Source organism: Erpetoichthys calabaricus, chromosome 12, assembly GCF_900747795.2.
Source record: "Erpetoichthys calabaricus chromosome 12, fErpCal1.3, whole genome shotgun sequence".
In the NCBI taxonomy this organism is placed as follows: Eukaryota; Metazoa; Chordata; class Cladistia; order Polypteriformes; family Polypteridae; genus Erpetoichthys; species Erpetoichthys calabaricus.
Genome location: NC_041405.2, coordinates 5,941,850 through 5,955,878, shown reverse-complemented (window position 1 = coordinate 5,955,878; position 14,029 = coordinate 5,941,850). Strand labels below are relative to the sequence as shown.

At 45.1% G+C, this 14,029-nt stretch overlaps 1 protein-coding gene and 1 long non-coding RNA gene across 5 annotated transcripts in view; one reads left to right on the top strand and one right to left on the bottom strand.

Annotated features, from left to right (window-relative positions):
• Positions 1-428: 428 nt before the first annotated feature.
• Positions 429-14,029, bottom strand: part of srcap (Snf2-related CREBBP activator protein) — a 58,795-nt gene continuing 45,194 nt past the window's right edge. For 3 of the 4 annotated variants that reach the window (XM_028814965.2, XM_051934698.1, XM_028814967.2), the window contains 2 exons: positions 8,912-8,995; positions 429-8,276 (listed from right to left, as the gene is read on the bottom strand). In XM_028814965.2, the coding sequence (XP_028670798.1) occupies positions 3,627-8,276; positions 8,912-8,995 (4,734 nt within the window). In that variant the 3' untranslated portion in view covers positions 429-3,626. The remainder of the gene's footprint in view (positions 8,277-8,911; positions 8,996-14,029) is intronic. The other variant, XM_028814964.2, reaches the window with a different exon arrangement.
• LOC127529824 (uncharacterized) lies at positions 13,286-13,528 on the top strand. The gene is made up of 2 exons (XR_007936444.1): positions 13,286-13,376; positions 13,423-13,528. It is a non-coding gene; the product is annotated as an uncharacterized LOC127529824 (long non-coding RNA).

Here is a 14,029-nt window from a genome sequence, read left to right as displayed (position 1 = left end):
TTATGGAACACAACCCCCAGGATCGAGGAGGGTTCACTGTATTCAACGTAGGCCTCGGTTTCAATGATTGCAGTGCACCATGCAATAAACACGTCTCTGTTAGATGCCATTTAGTATGGGATTCATAAAAGCAGCGTTGACGACTGATGGGCCACCTGTTGGAATGACAAAAGGACATGTCTGTTCAGTTACCGTTTCTATTAAGGTGGATGTAAACCTTTAACCAGGGTGCACTTAAGGATTGTGTATTATTAGTATTTTCGCTGCACTCTGTTAGCCTCGGACACACATATGGCACAGAAACAGGACCAACAAATAAAGAAATGAAAACAATAAAAACCTCAGGATCGGTAAAATCAGGCAAGTGTCTTGTGGTTTCAGTGTCAGCATATGAACCAAAAACAGTTTAAAAAAGCCACCCACAAGAAAAAATTTAAAGTTTATTTTTATTTTTTGGGGATTTCCTTTTCAGCAAGAAACATTACAGCAAATGTTTGTGTAACTCAAACATGCTCTGTTAATTACATAGCGACTGCGCACCACTCCCCATCCACCCCCCACCCCCAACACAAAAAAAAGGCCAAAAACTGTACGGTGTTGCCTTTCTGTGCCTCCTATACAAAATACTCTTTGCATAGATTCTGTTCAAAGTACATATAATACAACAGGAGCTGTACATGAATACCAATACGGGATTTTCCTTTGTGATAATAATTACACAATTAAAACAGCTAAGAGTCAAAACAACTCTCCCTTCGTCATCGCATGGTAAAATTCTGAGTCGAATGAGCGGGCCAGGGATTATTCTGGGGGTGAAGGAGCACCCCACAGCACAGCTGCAAAGTACAAAAAAAGAAAAGAAAATCGTCAGATGCTTCCAACGCTTCCCACAACCGACCCCCCCACCCGCCCCCCCTTACAAAACTAGCGTCGGCACCACAATGGTGACTGAAACAAGGACACCGGACACAGAGCCGCCGCCGCCGCCACCCCCCACACTCATTTGCAGGTGACGTTTTTTCTTTTATCGTTGATTCTGACAGCCCCCCCCCCCCGCCCCTCTTATTGGTACTGATTTGCGCACAAACGCCAGCGTACAGTTGTGTTGCAGATTCGGGTCAGTAACTGTAGTGAGAGCACTTGTCAACTTGCTTCTGAATTTTCTTCAAGTACGTTTTAAAACACAGAGAGAGAGAGTGAGACGGACAGACAGACAGACAGACACTTTCGGCTTCTTTTCATGAAGCGCACCACATAAGTGAGCAGCTGGTTATGGGGTACAATCATGGAGGGTCTGCCATAAAGGACTCGACAAGTGGAAGTCTACCGGGCACACGAGGAGATCCAGACACCTGCGTCACTGTACTCACACATTTCATTATGGCTGCATTCGTTTCCTTCTCCTGTCCTAAATGCCACTAAAGGCACCCCCCCCGTGCAGTTCTGAATCCCACATTAAAATTTAAAAATCAAAAAGCAGCCGGGCACCTACTCAAGGCCTGGATAGCCTAGGGTGGGCTTACCTACACCTAGTCGCCCCCTCACTCACACACACACACACACACACACTCTCCTCTCTCCGATGAGCTTTTAAAGTGCTTGCCATTCAGGTGCTCATTAAGTAAAAAAAAAAAAAAAAGATAAAACGGAAGTGAAGAGAGTTGGCAGGAAGGTACAGGGACCGAGGGCAGCCCAGTAGGCATCACTCTGCATCAAGCACCACTCGACGACTTTGCACGAGGCCCATCACGGCAACTCCTCAAATGAAACCCTGCCAAGAAGCTGCCCTGCAACTTTAGACCCTGCCCATCAGGCAGATTTGTTTGAGAATGTTCCAGAGATCGCTGGTCCATTCTCTGAATTTGGGGCTGGAGGAATTTTACAAAAAAAATACATAAAATTAAGAAAAGCAATCTGCAATATTGGCCTAAGTGCCGACTCCCGGCTAACCATTTAGGCCACCCGCCTCACCATGCGCTCTCCCGCCACACTTCCATGATGAACCGTCTACACGCTGCTCGTGGATGATATGCCCGGCTGCAGACCGCACCTCGCTGCCCACCACTTTGAGCACACAAGGGCACAGTCCAAAATAAATGCTAACATTGCTTTAAAGTGGAAATTCCCATGCATGACACTGTATTAATTAGTCTCATGCGACACAATTTGATACTTCTGTTTCCATAAAGGTTTACATCTATAATCATATACTATACATCCATAATTACACAAGTACATTATTATACACAGATATGCACACACACAGATACATATCTCGCCATCTTGTGGGTGGGGGGAAAAGGAAAAAGGTGCAGACACCCAGCAAGTTGGAGGAGCACTGGGCTCTTCTGTTTTCTATTGTTTAACTGCAATGAAATTTTGAAAAGTTACAAAAGAGGGGACCAAAAAAGAATGAAACCATTTCAAGCTCAGGAATGTAATCAGGCTCGAGTTCGGGTCTGAAATTTGGAAATTCCAATCCCCCCCGCATACTGTATAGGGAGGAAAAGAGTTTTCACATTCAAACCCCACAACTGCCACTCAGCTTTTACACAAAGAAAATGAAAATTTCATATTAGCAGGCAAACATAAAAGAAAAGGAAAACGCAAACTCGCTGTTAGATTGAACTACGGGGAGCCTTCAAGATCACGCGCACCACGTGCACACTATAGACGGCTCAGCGAGTCAAGAATACAGAAGATACCAAGACGTACGTATGCCCAGAATGTTAGCACCCCCCGCAGGAAAGAATGGGGATGCAAATCTCACACAAAGAATAAAACTCCAAATAAATGGCGGGGGACAAAGCCATGCCACGTGAGCTTCAGGAGACACACAACTCATTCGCACACACATGCGCTCCTCTCAGAATCTCCCAATATGGGATACACGCCTAACTCCAAGAAGTCGGGGCGCTGAAGCGGCAAGTCGATCCACAACAGGGACACCATCCAAAGCAAGTGGCACCCCTTCCCTCCCTCCCTCCCTCCCACCCCACTCTGTTTAAGCCTACCCTGTCCTCACACTAATTGGTCTAACTGTCCTATAAATTAAACATATATACACACAGGATAGAAATAAAATCAAAGGAATGTACACGTCCAGAGAAACCTTCTTGAAGGACACCAAGGTGTGCTTTGCCTAATGCCCCACTTTCTACTCAACATGTCACACATTCCCAAAATGTTTTGACAGAGCTTTAAAGCCGGGCACCGGGGTATGGGAGGTTGAGTAATCAAATGAAACTGAACATGGCACGGCTCAAGAGTCAATTAGAAGTGGACCTCAAGGTTAAAAGAAGAGTCGAGATCTGGTTTGGGTAGTCAGTCCTTAGTGGAGTTCAGGCCCAATGTCACCGACGCCGTAAAGGGAGATGGGAATAGATGACAAAGCTAAGGAAATCTTGGATTTACGGACACCACTGCCCCACCGCATCGTTGTGTGGCCTCATGCCAGCTGTGAACTCACAACCTAAGGCTCTGCATGGGGCCCACAAAAAAATTCCTCCTGGAAATGCAGGCTTCACTAGCACTCCAGGTAGGAAGCTTAAAAAAGGGGGCACAAGGTTAACAAAGCACAATCAGATTCCATTTTGGGGTGTCCCCCCCCTCCCCACTTTTCTTGATCATGTTTTGTTTTTCCGTTTTCTGCTGTTGGTAACTGAGGAGCCAAAGGCCTGACTGTCCCTCCGCAACATAAGTGTGGGAGACGGAGCCACAGAGGAGCGGGTATTGTTAGCTGGAGTCGTGGCGTGAGCCGCTGCTGCAGCTGCAACACTCCGAAGCATCCGGTCTGGAGTCCCCTCCAAGCCATGGCCACCCACTTTAAAACCCTGGGAACTGTTCAAGTTTAATTTGGACCTTTTTTGCCTCTGCCACCCACCAGAAGAGGACTCCTTATCTGAGCGGTCTTCCTGTTGTTCCAACCGTGGGCGCCGCTTTTTGGTCCGCTGGGGGTGGCTGATAACACTGCCTTTGCTATTTGTGCCGTCCTCGCTAGAAGACACAGAGTCCTCGGAGTCATCCTCACCATCTTTGTCCGAACGCTGGACACATTTTGACATCTGGCTCTTGCTGCTGTTGATGCTGCTGCTACGGCTTCGGCTTGCAGCAGACTGTGTGTTTGTGGTAGAAGTTCTGGATTTGTGTTTTCTGCTTTCGAGAGGCGGCAGTAGACTGCCAGGCTTTTGCCTGGTCGATCTTGGCACCTCATAAACATGTTTGACCCTCATGGCTTCTCCCGAATGTCGGACAGGCATTCTCATTTCCGACGCACTGCTGTCCACTGAAGAAGTATCTTCTGCCCTGCCCCGGCCTCTCATCGCCATTAGTTTGGCTGCAGCATTCAAGGCAGAGGATCGCCTCACAAGGTCAAGTTTTGGGGAGCTGTAAGGGGTGAGATGAGAAGAATGAGCTCCTTTGCGCCGACCAGAAGGGAAGTTTTCTTCTTCCGCAACCCTTAACCGCCCCCTGACCCTAACATTCTTGGAGCGTTCACTGTCGGAAGACGCAGCAGCAGTAGTCTGGGAACTTTGCGTCATGACAAGGGAGGCCTCACTTCCTGACTCCCCAGTGGTGGTATTAGCCAGGACCTGGGGGCCAACCGAAGCACATTTTCCACTTGTTGGGCCAGATGGCTGCAGTCTCAGTTTGGCAGCTCTTGTCACCCGCTTTTTGCCCGAATGTCTTTCAGAGCTTTCACTGCTTGCCTCCGACTCTGCCTCTTGGCTTTGGGAAGTTTCAAACCCTGATGATCGAGTAACCCTCGGAGCTGCAGGGGTACTTGAAGGACTCTTCTCACTCTTTCGGTGCTGCCCCACATGCCTCCTCTTCTTTCTTGGTCTCCCTTTTTTACGAGGCGCCGGTACTACATTCCTCTCCTCACCTGATGAAGTGGACGGTGAACGTGACCTCACTTCTGATCCCTGGGTGGATCTTATGACCTTTTTTGGAGTACGACCCCTTCTTTTCACTTCCCGCTGCCTGTCCTCCTTGGCTGCTGTCTTTATGGGTTCCAGCTTCTCGGCATCCGAGCTATGCTCCAGAGAGCTGCTGTGAAGAAAGTTGGATGCTCTAGTGGACCGGCGCTTCAAAAGCAGGGAAGAGTGGTGCTTCTTTTTCTTGCCTGGAGAGGCTGTGACAGCATAGTCACTTTTGGTTTGCAGTTGCTCAGCCATCTCCAGGTTTTTAATTGCCTCCTGCGTGTTCCTGTTCATCTTCGGCCCTTTGCCATCCTCTTTAACCCTGTTTTTGTAAGGCTCTCGAAGTTTCTCTCCAGTTTTGTTGCCCTTCTCCACTTGCTCTTGTACGGATTCTTTCCTTTCTTCTGGAATAATTTTTTTCCGCCCTCTTTTCTTCGGTGGAGAAGGTTTCTCTGTCTCCTCAACGATGTCACATTTTATTTTTTTAGGTCTCCCAGGGCTCCTCACCTTGTTCTGCATTGGATTTATTTTTTCAGGAGATGTCCGGACATCACATTTAGGGACTTCAACTGGAGTGCACTCCAGCTTTGGAGAAGAAAAGGTCACTTGGCTGGGACTATTCTGTACATGTGCACTTGGAGAAAGCTCTTCCTCAACCTTTGGTCTGTGTTTGGGAGGTCTCCCTCTCTTTCGCTTTGGAACTGGAGATACACATTCAACATCTGTCCGATGAAGTGTGTTCGTGGGCAAACTTATCGGGCTGGAAGGAAACGGAGGTTTGGGGCTCAGAGTCATACTACTAACACTTGATACAGCTGGGGTACCAGCCTCCAACTGCTGCTTGGAGGTGTTCTGGCTGACAAAGGAGACGGGAGAAACCACTGTGGGAGGGGTTTTTGGAGGTCTTCCCCTTTTCCGCTTTGGAGGTACATCTGGGGTGTTTCCTACAAGCTTGTCAGGAGCCTGTCCAATAATGCTGAATGAGGTTGGTGAATGTTGTACCTGTTGAGGTAACAAATCTTTACTCATTTCTGACCCTTTGGAAAGCAATTCCATTTCTGGGCTTGTCATCAGCTTCTTCTTTCTCCCACTCAGTCGCTCATCTTTGCTTTCTTTCTTCTTCCTGCCCAGCTTCTGGCCTAACTGAGCAGCCATTCTGGACTCCGTCTCCAACCTGCGCCTGACTGGAAGATTTCTCAGTACTGGCATATCTTTAACATCCCGACTAGGACTGCTGAAGTTACCCGTCGACTCTGAATCTGATTGGCTGTTATTGGAGCTGACAAGAGGATGGTGACTAGCAGGGAACTTCTCAGGGGTCGATTCTGACGGTGGAGACGTGGGAGAAGCCACAGGTGAGGAAACCTCATCGCGGTTTGCGCGTTTTTTATAAGCTCCACGCTTCTTACGCTTGAGTTCCTTCTCTTCCACAATGGTAATCAGTCTTCCAGGGAGTTTCCTCAACACCTTGGCAGCAGGTGAATCATCTTTACGACTGTTGTAGATTTGTCCATCTGCAGAAATTCTTCTGCGGGGGGACTTCACAGGTGTCGAGTCTTTGTCTGAACCAGGGGATAAAGTCTTTTCTGTGCCTCCACTACTGTCAGGACGATTCTTAGGAGATTCAAATGCCGAAGAAATGGAACTGTCACCTGCTTCCAGAGGTGCTGCAGAATTAGGAAAATCTTCAACACAAAGTGCGGAATGAGTGTTAGAGACAGGATTGTCCTGCTGTGAGCTGTCAAAATGTTTGGGAAAGACCGTGTCTGTTGCCAATTCCTTGATATGTTCATTTTCAGCTAATGTTTCCCCTTGGACATCCTGCACAAATGCTTGTGGAACAGAGGTTTCAAGTCCATACTTTTCAGAAGCAGACACGTTTCTTATTGGCAGGTCACTTTGTTCTGGAAGCTCCTTCCAATGTTGGTCAAACATGCAGATTTGCTCCTCAGGCTTTTGACTGTCAGATGTGTGCACTTTGTTAGGATGTAACAGGTAGTCTAAACTATCTATCTTGCTTTTCTGTGAAGAGTCTTCAGATGCATATGGCGACACGTGTAGTGCAGAGTGATCAGTGTTAATTGAGAGTTTCTCTTTGGTATCAATAGTCGAGTTCACAGAGTTACAGGAAGGAGATGCTGAGGCGTCACTCACAGTTACTAGTGACTCGGAGACGGCAATAAAGCTGTCCTGTGTTTGGGGAATATCTGATTTGTCCTTTATACAAGGCACATCTTTAACCTTGGGTGGTATCACGATTAGAGCCTCTTCAGCTCTTCTATCTACAACTGGTGCCTCGGGTGCGGATCTCTCCAAATTCTGTAGTGCACGAGGGTTACCGGCTGCATATGCAGTCACTGGATTAGTTTTTACAGATACAGTTGCTTCATACTCTTGTTGAGCGACTGTTTCAACTGCATTCTGTGTAGCAGGCTGTGCCAACATCTCCTCGTTGACTGTCTGCTGCATGGCATCTTGCTGCACTACAGGAAGTTTTCTAATTGGCTCTTCTCTGGGCAGTAGGATCTGGCTTTGGCTACGCTCAGGAACCGACAGTTCAGGATTTTCAGTACCTTGCTTTTTCATATCCAGCTGGAGTGTGGACATTGGTGCACTAATAACATGACTGACATTCTGGGAGAGCCCTTCAGCTAGATGAGCAGCAGTCTCTTCAATAATTAGTGTCTGTGGTTTGACGTCAGGATGTAAGTGCCTCTCTTTTTCAGTGATCAGTTTCTCCTTATTAGATGTCTGCTCCACAAACTTGCCAAGATGTTGCACAGGCACTTGTTCAACAGATGAAGGAGGTATTTCCCGTACATCTGCCGAGAATTCCATATTGTAAGCTTGACTTCCTTTATTCGGAGACAATGCGACAAGATTAAGGCCTTCGCTGTTCACCTTTAAATCAGTCAATGGTTTCTGCCCACCATTTGGTGTCAGTCCAGTATCTGTTAACCTTCTCCCCTTTGCCTGTTGCAACAGGATTTCCTGCTCAGTTAAGTCCCGAGATAAGGTGGGACTTGATGCGACTTGATCAGCTTGGTTAATTACAGGGGACTCGGCTGATCTCTGTAACCTCACTTCCTTTCCTCTAATGTGTTCCCTCTCATCATCCACAGTCTTTTCCTGAACCGAAGGCTCAAACTTCTCCTCCATGTTTGGTGCTTCTCTGGCAGGCACACGAGGGGTCCTCAAGCGCTCACTTATGCGTGTACTCAAACCTCTGTCTTTTAGCTTCCTAGGCCTACGGTTGGTAGTCTCCTCAGATGGCCTCACTTCATCATCGGGAGGCAGTCTGAACACTTCTTCCTTTGCTTGATTCAGATCTTTGCGTGCTGCTTCCACCTGCTCCTGTTAATGGGGATAAAACAGGATTGTAAAAAAACAAAAATCAATAATGACATGGCCATGTACAACACTTCAATGACTTAAAAAGCAGTGCTCAACCACTTTGATGAAATCTGCCCTTATTGGACACTTTTTCAAATGAATGAATTAATGCCTGACACTTGGCAAGCACGTGTTCTTCACCAGAAAAGGTTGCCAGCCACACAACCACTGTTTGAGGCAGTGGTAGTGGGAAGAAAGGTGCCACTGGGGTGAAGGGAGGAAGCAAGAACGACTCCCAAAGCAGTGTGCACAAGTCAGGAGACTCCACGCATCTGCTACCCCTTCCCCATACTCACCAGGAACTCAAACCATTACCATAACCACAAACGACTCAAATACTCCTTGCTATATACCTGATGCCTGAAGCCACTCTCTCTTACTCCTCACTGTCCCTCAGCTTCTAATTGTGCACCTGAACTGGAGCTAAAAGGGGAGAAAGCAAGCTGCTCCCTGTCTGCCTTGCCTAGTCACTTCCATAACCCTTGACGAAACTGCTCACACTGCAGAGAGATACATGAGATATTAACACGTTACGAAAATATAAAACACACTACACAGCACTCCGAAAGAAGGCTGCAGAAGAAGGTCCCACTCACCTCAGCTTGCTTCAACTCCTCCTTGCAGATGTCTTCAAGAGAAGCCTCGAGGTAATTCATGGCGTATCTCTCAATGGGGGTCAGCTGTAAGTAAGTAGATAAATCCCACTGAGTAGCCATTTGCAATTTCAATTACACTTTATTTACCTTTTCTTACTTTAGTATCTAGATAATTGCCTACAGTTTGCTAATCTGAAAACACCTAACAGGTATATACAGAGCTACCGTTACACTGTGAAAATACATTAAGACGCGCCTACTAAACACCCGTTTACTGTTATTTACTGTTACGTCTGTTTTACCTACCCATTGGTTTTTTTTTTTTCCCTGTAACAAAAATACCCAGCACTTAAAATTAAGCCTCAAATGGTGATAAAGATTCCACTATATTATGGATTCTTATTCTCCAGGTCCTACATGTATTATCTCATAGTTTTAAACAGGCTTTCCATGTGAGGATCGTGGTGGCAGAAATCCAAAAAGGTCAGGCCAGACTTCCCCGTCTCCGGCTACAGATTTCAGCTTCTTCTGAGGAAATCCCAAGTGTTCCCAGGCCAGCCATGACAGAGAATCCTTCCCGTGTGTCCTGGGCCCAGGATCTCTACCTAATGGAATGTACAAGGAGCAGCTCCAGGGGGAGCCACTCAGGGGGCATCCATATAACATGCCCAAATAACCTCAAGAGGAGAAGCAGGGATATGTATCGACCATTAACCAAGAATTGTTTCTTTAGACTCGGCTCCTGCTTCACTACCACAGATAGAAACGGCGGCACATCCTGCAGAACAGCTGCCACCACTCCAACCCATCTGTTCATCTCGTTCTCTTTCTCCATCACTCGAGAAGAAAAAAATTTAAAGACACTTTGAGCCTCAACTTATCTCTAACAAAGTGCACTTCTTAGCATTTAGACAGTTTCCACAAAGTACAGTTTGTCACATTTCCTCCATACATTGAGTGATTGTACAAATACTGTGTGTATATATGCCTGCCTGGCCAAAAAAAAGTCGTCACCAAAAAAAAAAAAGGTCACACACTAATATTTTGTTGGACCGCCTTTAGCTTTGATTACAGCACGCATTCGCTGTGGCATTGTTTCGATAAGCTTCTGCAATGTCACAAGATTTAGTTCCATCCAGTGTTGCATTAATTTATCACTAAGATCTAATGATGATGGTAGAGTCTGACCGCTGCACAAAGCCTTCTCCAGCACATCCCAAAGATTCTCAATGGGGTTAAGGTCTGGATTGTGTGGTGGCCAAGCCATGTGTGAAAATGATGTCTCATGCTCCCTGAACCATTCTTTCACAATTTGAGCCTGATGAATCCTGGCATTATCATCTTGGAATATGCCCGTGCCATCAGGGAAGAAAAAATCCATTGATGGAATAACCTGGTCATTCAGTATATTCAGGTAGTCAGCTGACCTCATTCTTGGAGCACATACTGTTGCTGACCCTAGACCTGACCAACTGCAGCAACCCCAGATCATAGCACTGCCCCCACAGGCTTGTACAGTAGGCACTAGGCATGGTGGGTGCATCACTTCATCTGCCTCTCTTCTTACCCTGATGCGCCCATCACTCTGGAACAGGGTAAATCTGGACTCATCAGACCACATGACCGTCTTCCATTGCTCCAGAGACCAATCTTTATGCTCCCTAACAAATTGAAGCCTTTTTTTCCGGTTTGCCTCACAGCTGTCCAGTCCCAATCCCTTGAGTTCCCTTCACATTGTGCGTGTGTTAATGCTCTTACTTTCACTATTAAACATAGACCTGAGTTCTACTGTTTTTCTTTGATTTGATTTCACCAAACGTTTAAGTGATCGCCGATCACGATCATTCAGGATTTTTTTCCGGCTACATTTCTTCCTCGAAGACGATGGGTCTCCACTATCCTTCCAGTTTTTAATAATGCGGTGGACAGTCCTTAACCCAATTTTAGTAGTTTCTGCAATCTCCTTAGATGTTTTCTCTGCTTGATGCATGCCAATGATTTGACCCTTCTCAAACAGACTAACATCTTTTCCACGACCACGAGATGCGTCTTTCGACATGGTGGTTTAAGAAATGAGAAGCAACTCATTGCACCAGTTGGGGTTAAATAACTTGTTGCCAGCTGAAAGATAATCGCCCATGCAGTAATTAGCAAATAGGTACGAGCCTCCTACTGGATTAGTTAAATCCAGGTGGCGACTTTATTTTTGGCCAGGCAGTGTATGTGTACGTGTGTGTATATATATATATATATATATATATATATATATATAGCTGAAAATAGTTTTACTGTCAAATAATGCAAAGAGTACGTGACATGTGTTTCACCCTAATTCTGAGCTCATCAGGCATACACACTCACTGCACCCCCCACTTGGGGGACCGAACCTAGAGGTGAAGCCTCTAACGTTGCGCCACGGCGTGTGGTTCGTTCAGTTGACAGCATGTAAATCGGGGTAATTACATTCATGGCATTCGTAGTCTGAATCACAATCTGATTGTATGGGTGGTTACCTACCAGGTAACGCTTGTGGTTGACCAGCGAGTCGGCAAACATCCGCCATGGTGCCCTCTTTCAGTTGCGAGAAGCAGATCATAGAATGGTTGAAATAGTTTTCACTGGTAGGTAACCACCCATACAATCAGATTGTGATTCAGACTACAAATGCCATGTGTATATATATATATATATATACACACACACACACACACACACATATGGTGATACAAAGGGAAACAAATACATTTTTTTTTTTTTTTTTTTTACTCCCCTTTGCTCGAGGAGCTGCTGGTGTGCTGCTGCTGCCCTCATGCATGATCTGCAATTCGCTCGCCTACCCCTTCCCACTTTGCCAGTGGTAGGCGCCATTGTGAAAAGGGGGGCTGAACGCACCCCCAAGGATATGTGGCCGCTCCTCTGAAACCCCTCTTAAAACAGTGATACTGTACATTGGGAAACAAGTAACAGGTGTTTTTTTTTTTTTTTTTTTTTTACTCTTATATTTTGAGACCTTTGAATTTTTCTACTTCCAATATCTCTAACCTGCTCTGCATGTGTATCATGGGACTTGTGCCTGAGGGTTGTAAGTATGACATGAAAGTGTGCCTATGTCTCTTTAAAAGGTCACGTCTCGTCCCCGGGAAAGAGTCTTGTTGCAAGTTTTGTTTTTTTTTTTTTTAAATTAAAAATTTTATATTATATATATATATATGCGCTGTCTGGTAAAGAGATCCATTTGTGTCATAAAAGACAAGCTTTGTTCATACAGCTGCATATCTTTTGATATCTACCACTGGATATACACCATTTTAAACAGTTTGGAGTTTATACAATGGAACTGCAGCGATTTACACAAATATGTCACAATCTGAACAATACGTTACAAAGGTGGCTGTGGCCCAACATGGGTGTTTACTGTTTTTCAGTACCAGCTCAACATTTTGGCTACACTTGCTTTCAAGTATTGTTGGTAATATCCATGCATAGCGTGAAGACATTCAGAAGATGCAGCAACAAAATTAGCGTAGGTTAGGTGGAGAAGTTATTATAATAGCCCTAGAGCACAGGTGTCAAACTCCAGTCCTCGAGGGCCGCATGTTTTCATTCTAACCATCTTCTTTATTAGTGAGCCGTTTTTACTGCTAATTAACTTCTTTTGCTTTAGTTTTAATTAACTTGACTCAGGCCCCTTGATTGTTTCTTTTTCCTTAATTAATAGCCAAACAATAATGAGACATCAAACAAGCCACCATATGACCAGCTCTCCTGTGCCCATCACACAATATCTGAAAATAAAGAAAGGTGAAGGTCTCAGTAAGGTTGATCTCTCAGGTCACCAAAACATTTTGACGTTGTTCTTAGAAAAAACAGAAAAATCAACAGATTTGGAAATGTCTGCTGTGGCAGAATGAGAGGAGCAACAAGCCATTGAATTAAATAACGAGTTTAATTAACAGCAAGAATCAGCTTCTCATTAAGAGACTGTCTGGAGTGAAATTGGCTGGAGTTTGAAATCCCAGATTAGCTGGTCATCTGTTGGCTCATTTCACGTCTCATTTCTGTTTGGCTGCCATTTAATGAAGAAACAAATCAATTCAGAGGACTGACTCCTTAAAAACAGGGCGATTAAAATGAAGGGAAAAGGAGTTAATTAGCAGTGAAAACTGGTCACCGATTAGGAAAAGGGCGAGAATGAAAACCTGCAGCCACTGCGGCCCTCCAGGCCTGGAGTTCGACACCCCTGCCCTAGAGCATGACTCAATGTATAAAAGCCTTTAGCATTAAGAAGTAAGCATTTTGTCCAAAGACTACACCCTATACTGTTTTAACTGAAAACCTCACAGCAGTACCACCTTACCTGATGGCCAGGCCGAAGCTGTTGAAAATAAACCACAGTAGCAATGACAGAACGATTAGTGCTATTTGTGTTTCAATTCCTGAGGTTGTTTATCACACTCATTTTAAAGTTAAAACTTTGCTTAAACAGAACCATTTAGATTAACAATGGGGAGGTTAAAAAAATACTGTTACAATAGATTGCCAATTCTTATTCTCTGTACATGATGTTGGAAAATGTCAGTTTCAAGTGTTAAACAGCAGCAGTATAACCAATGTTTACTACAAATGAATCACAACTACAGGCCCCTCCGACATGTTCAACAATCCCTGTGCTTTTTGACCTTTCAAATGGATTCCTCCTCCAACAGCTGCTTTGATACTCATTAAAGAAAAGAGTCGACGGGTCCCTCTTGAAATTTGGTTTGCAACAACTGCTGCATGGAAAAGTTTGATTTAGTTTCACAATCCGAGAGAACACAAAATGATTTCTCCACAAGCAACGCTATTTTAAATGAGCTGCCAGTCCTGGACGACAACTGCAGCATTATCTGTGCTGTTCATATTATTGCAATCTTGTAAAATAGTTAACAGTGAATATTGCTGGCTGGGATTGGCTTCAGCAGACCCCCGTGACCCTGTGTTAGGGTACTGACTGACTGACTGAATATTCATTTTTTTTTTTTTTTAAACACAATTTTTCCTGTAAAAAATTAACATTCTGACCAACCGTGCACTTGTGCAACAGTCAACAAAAAGCTACTGTAAAGACTGAAACAAGAT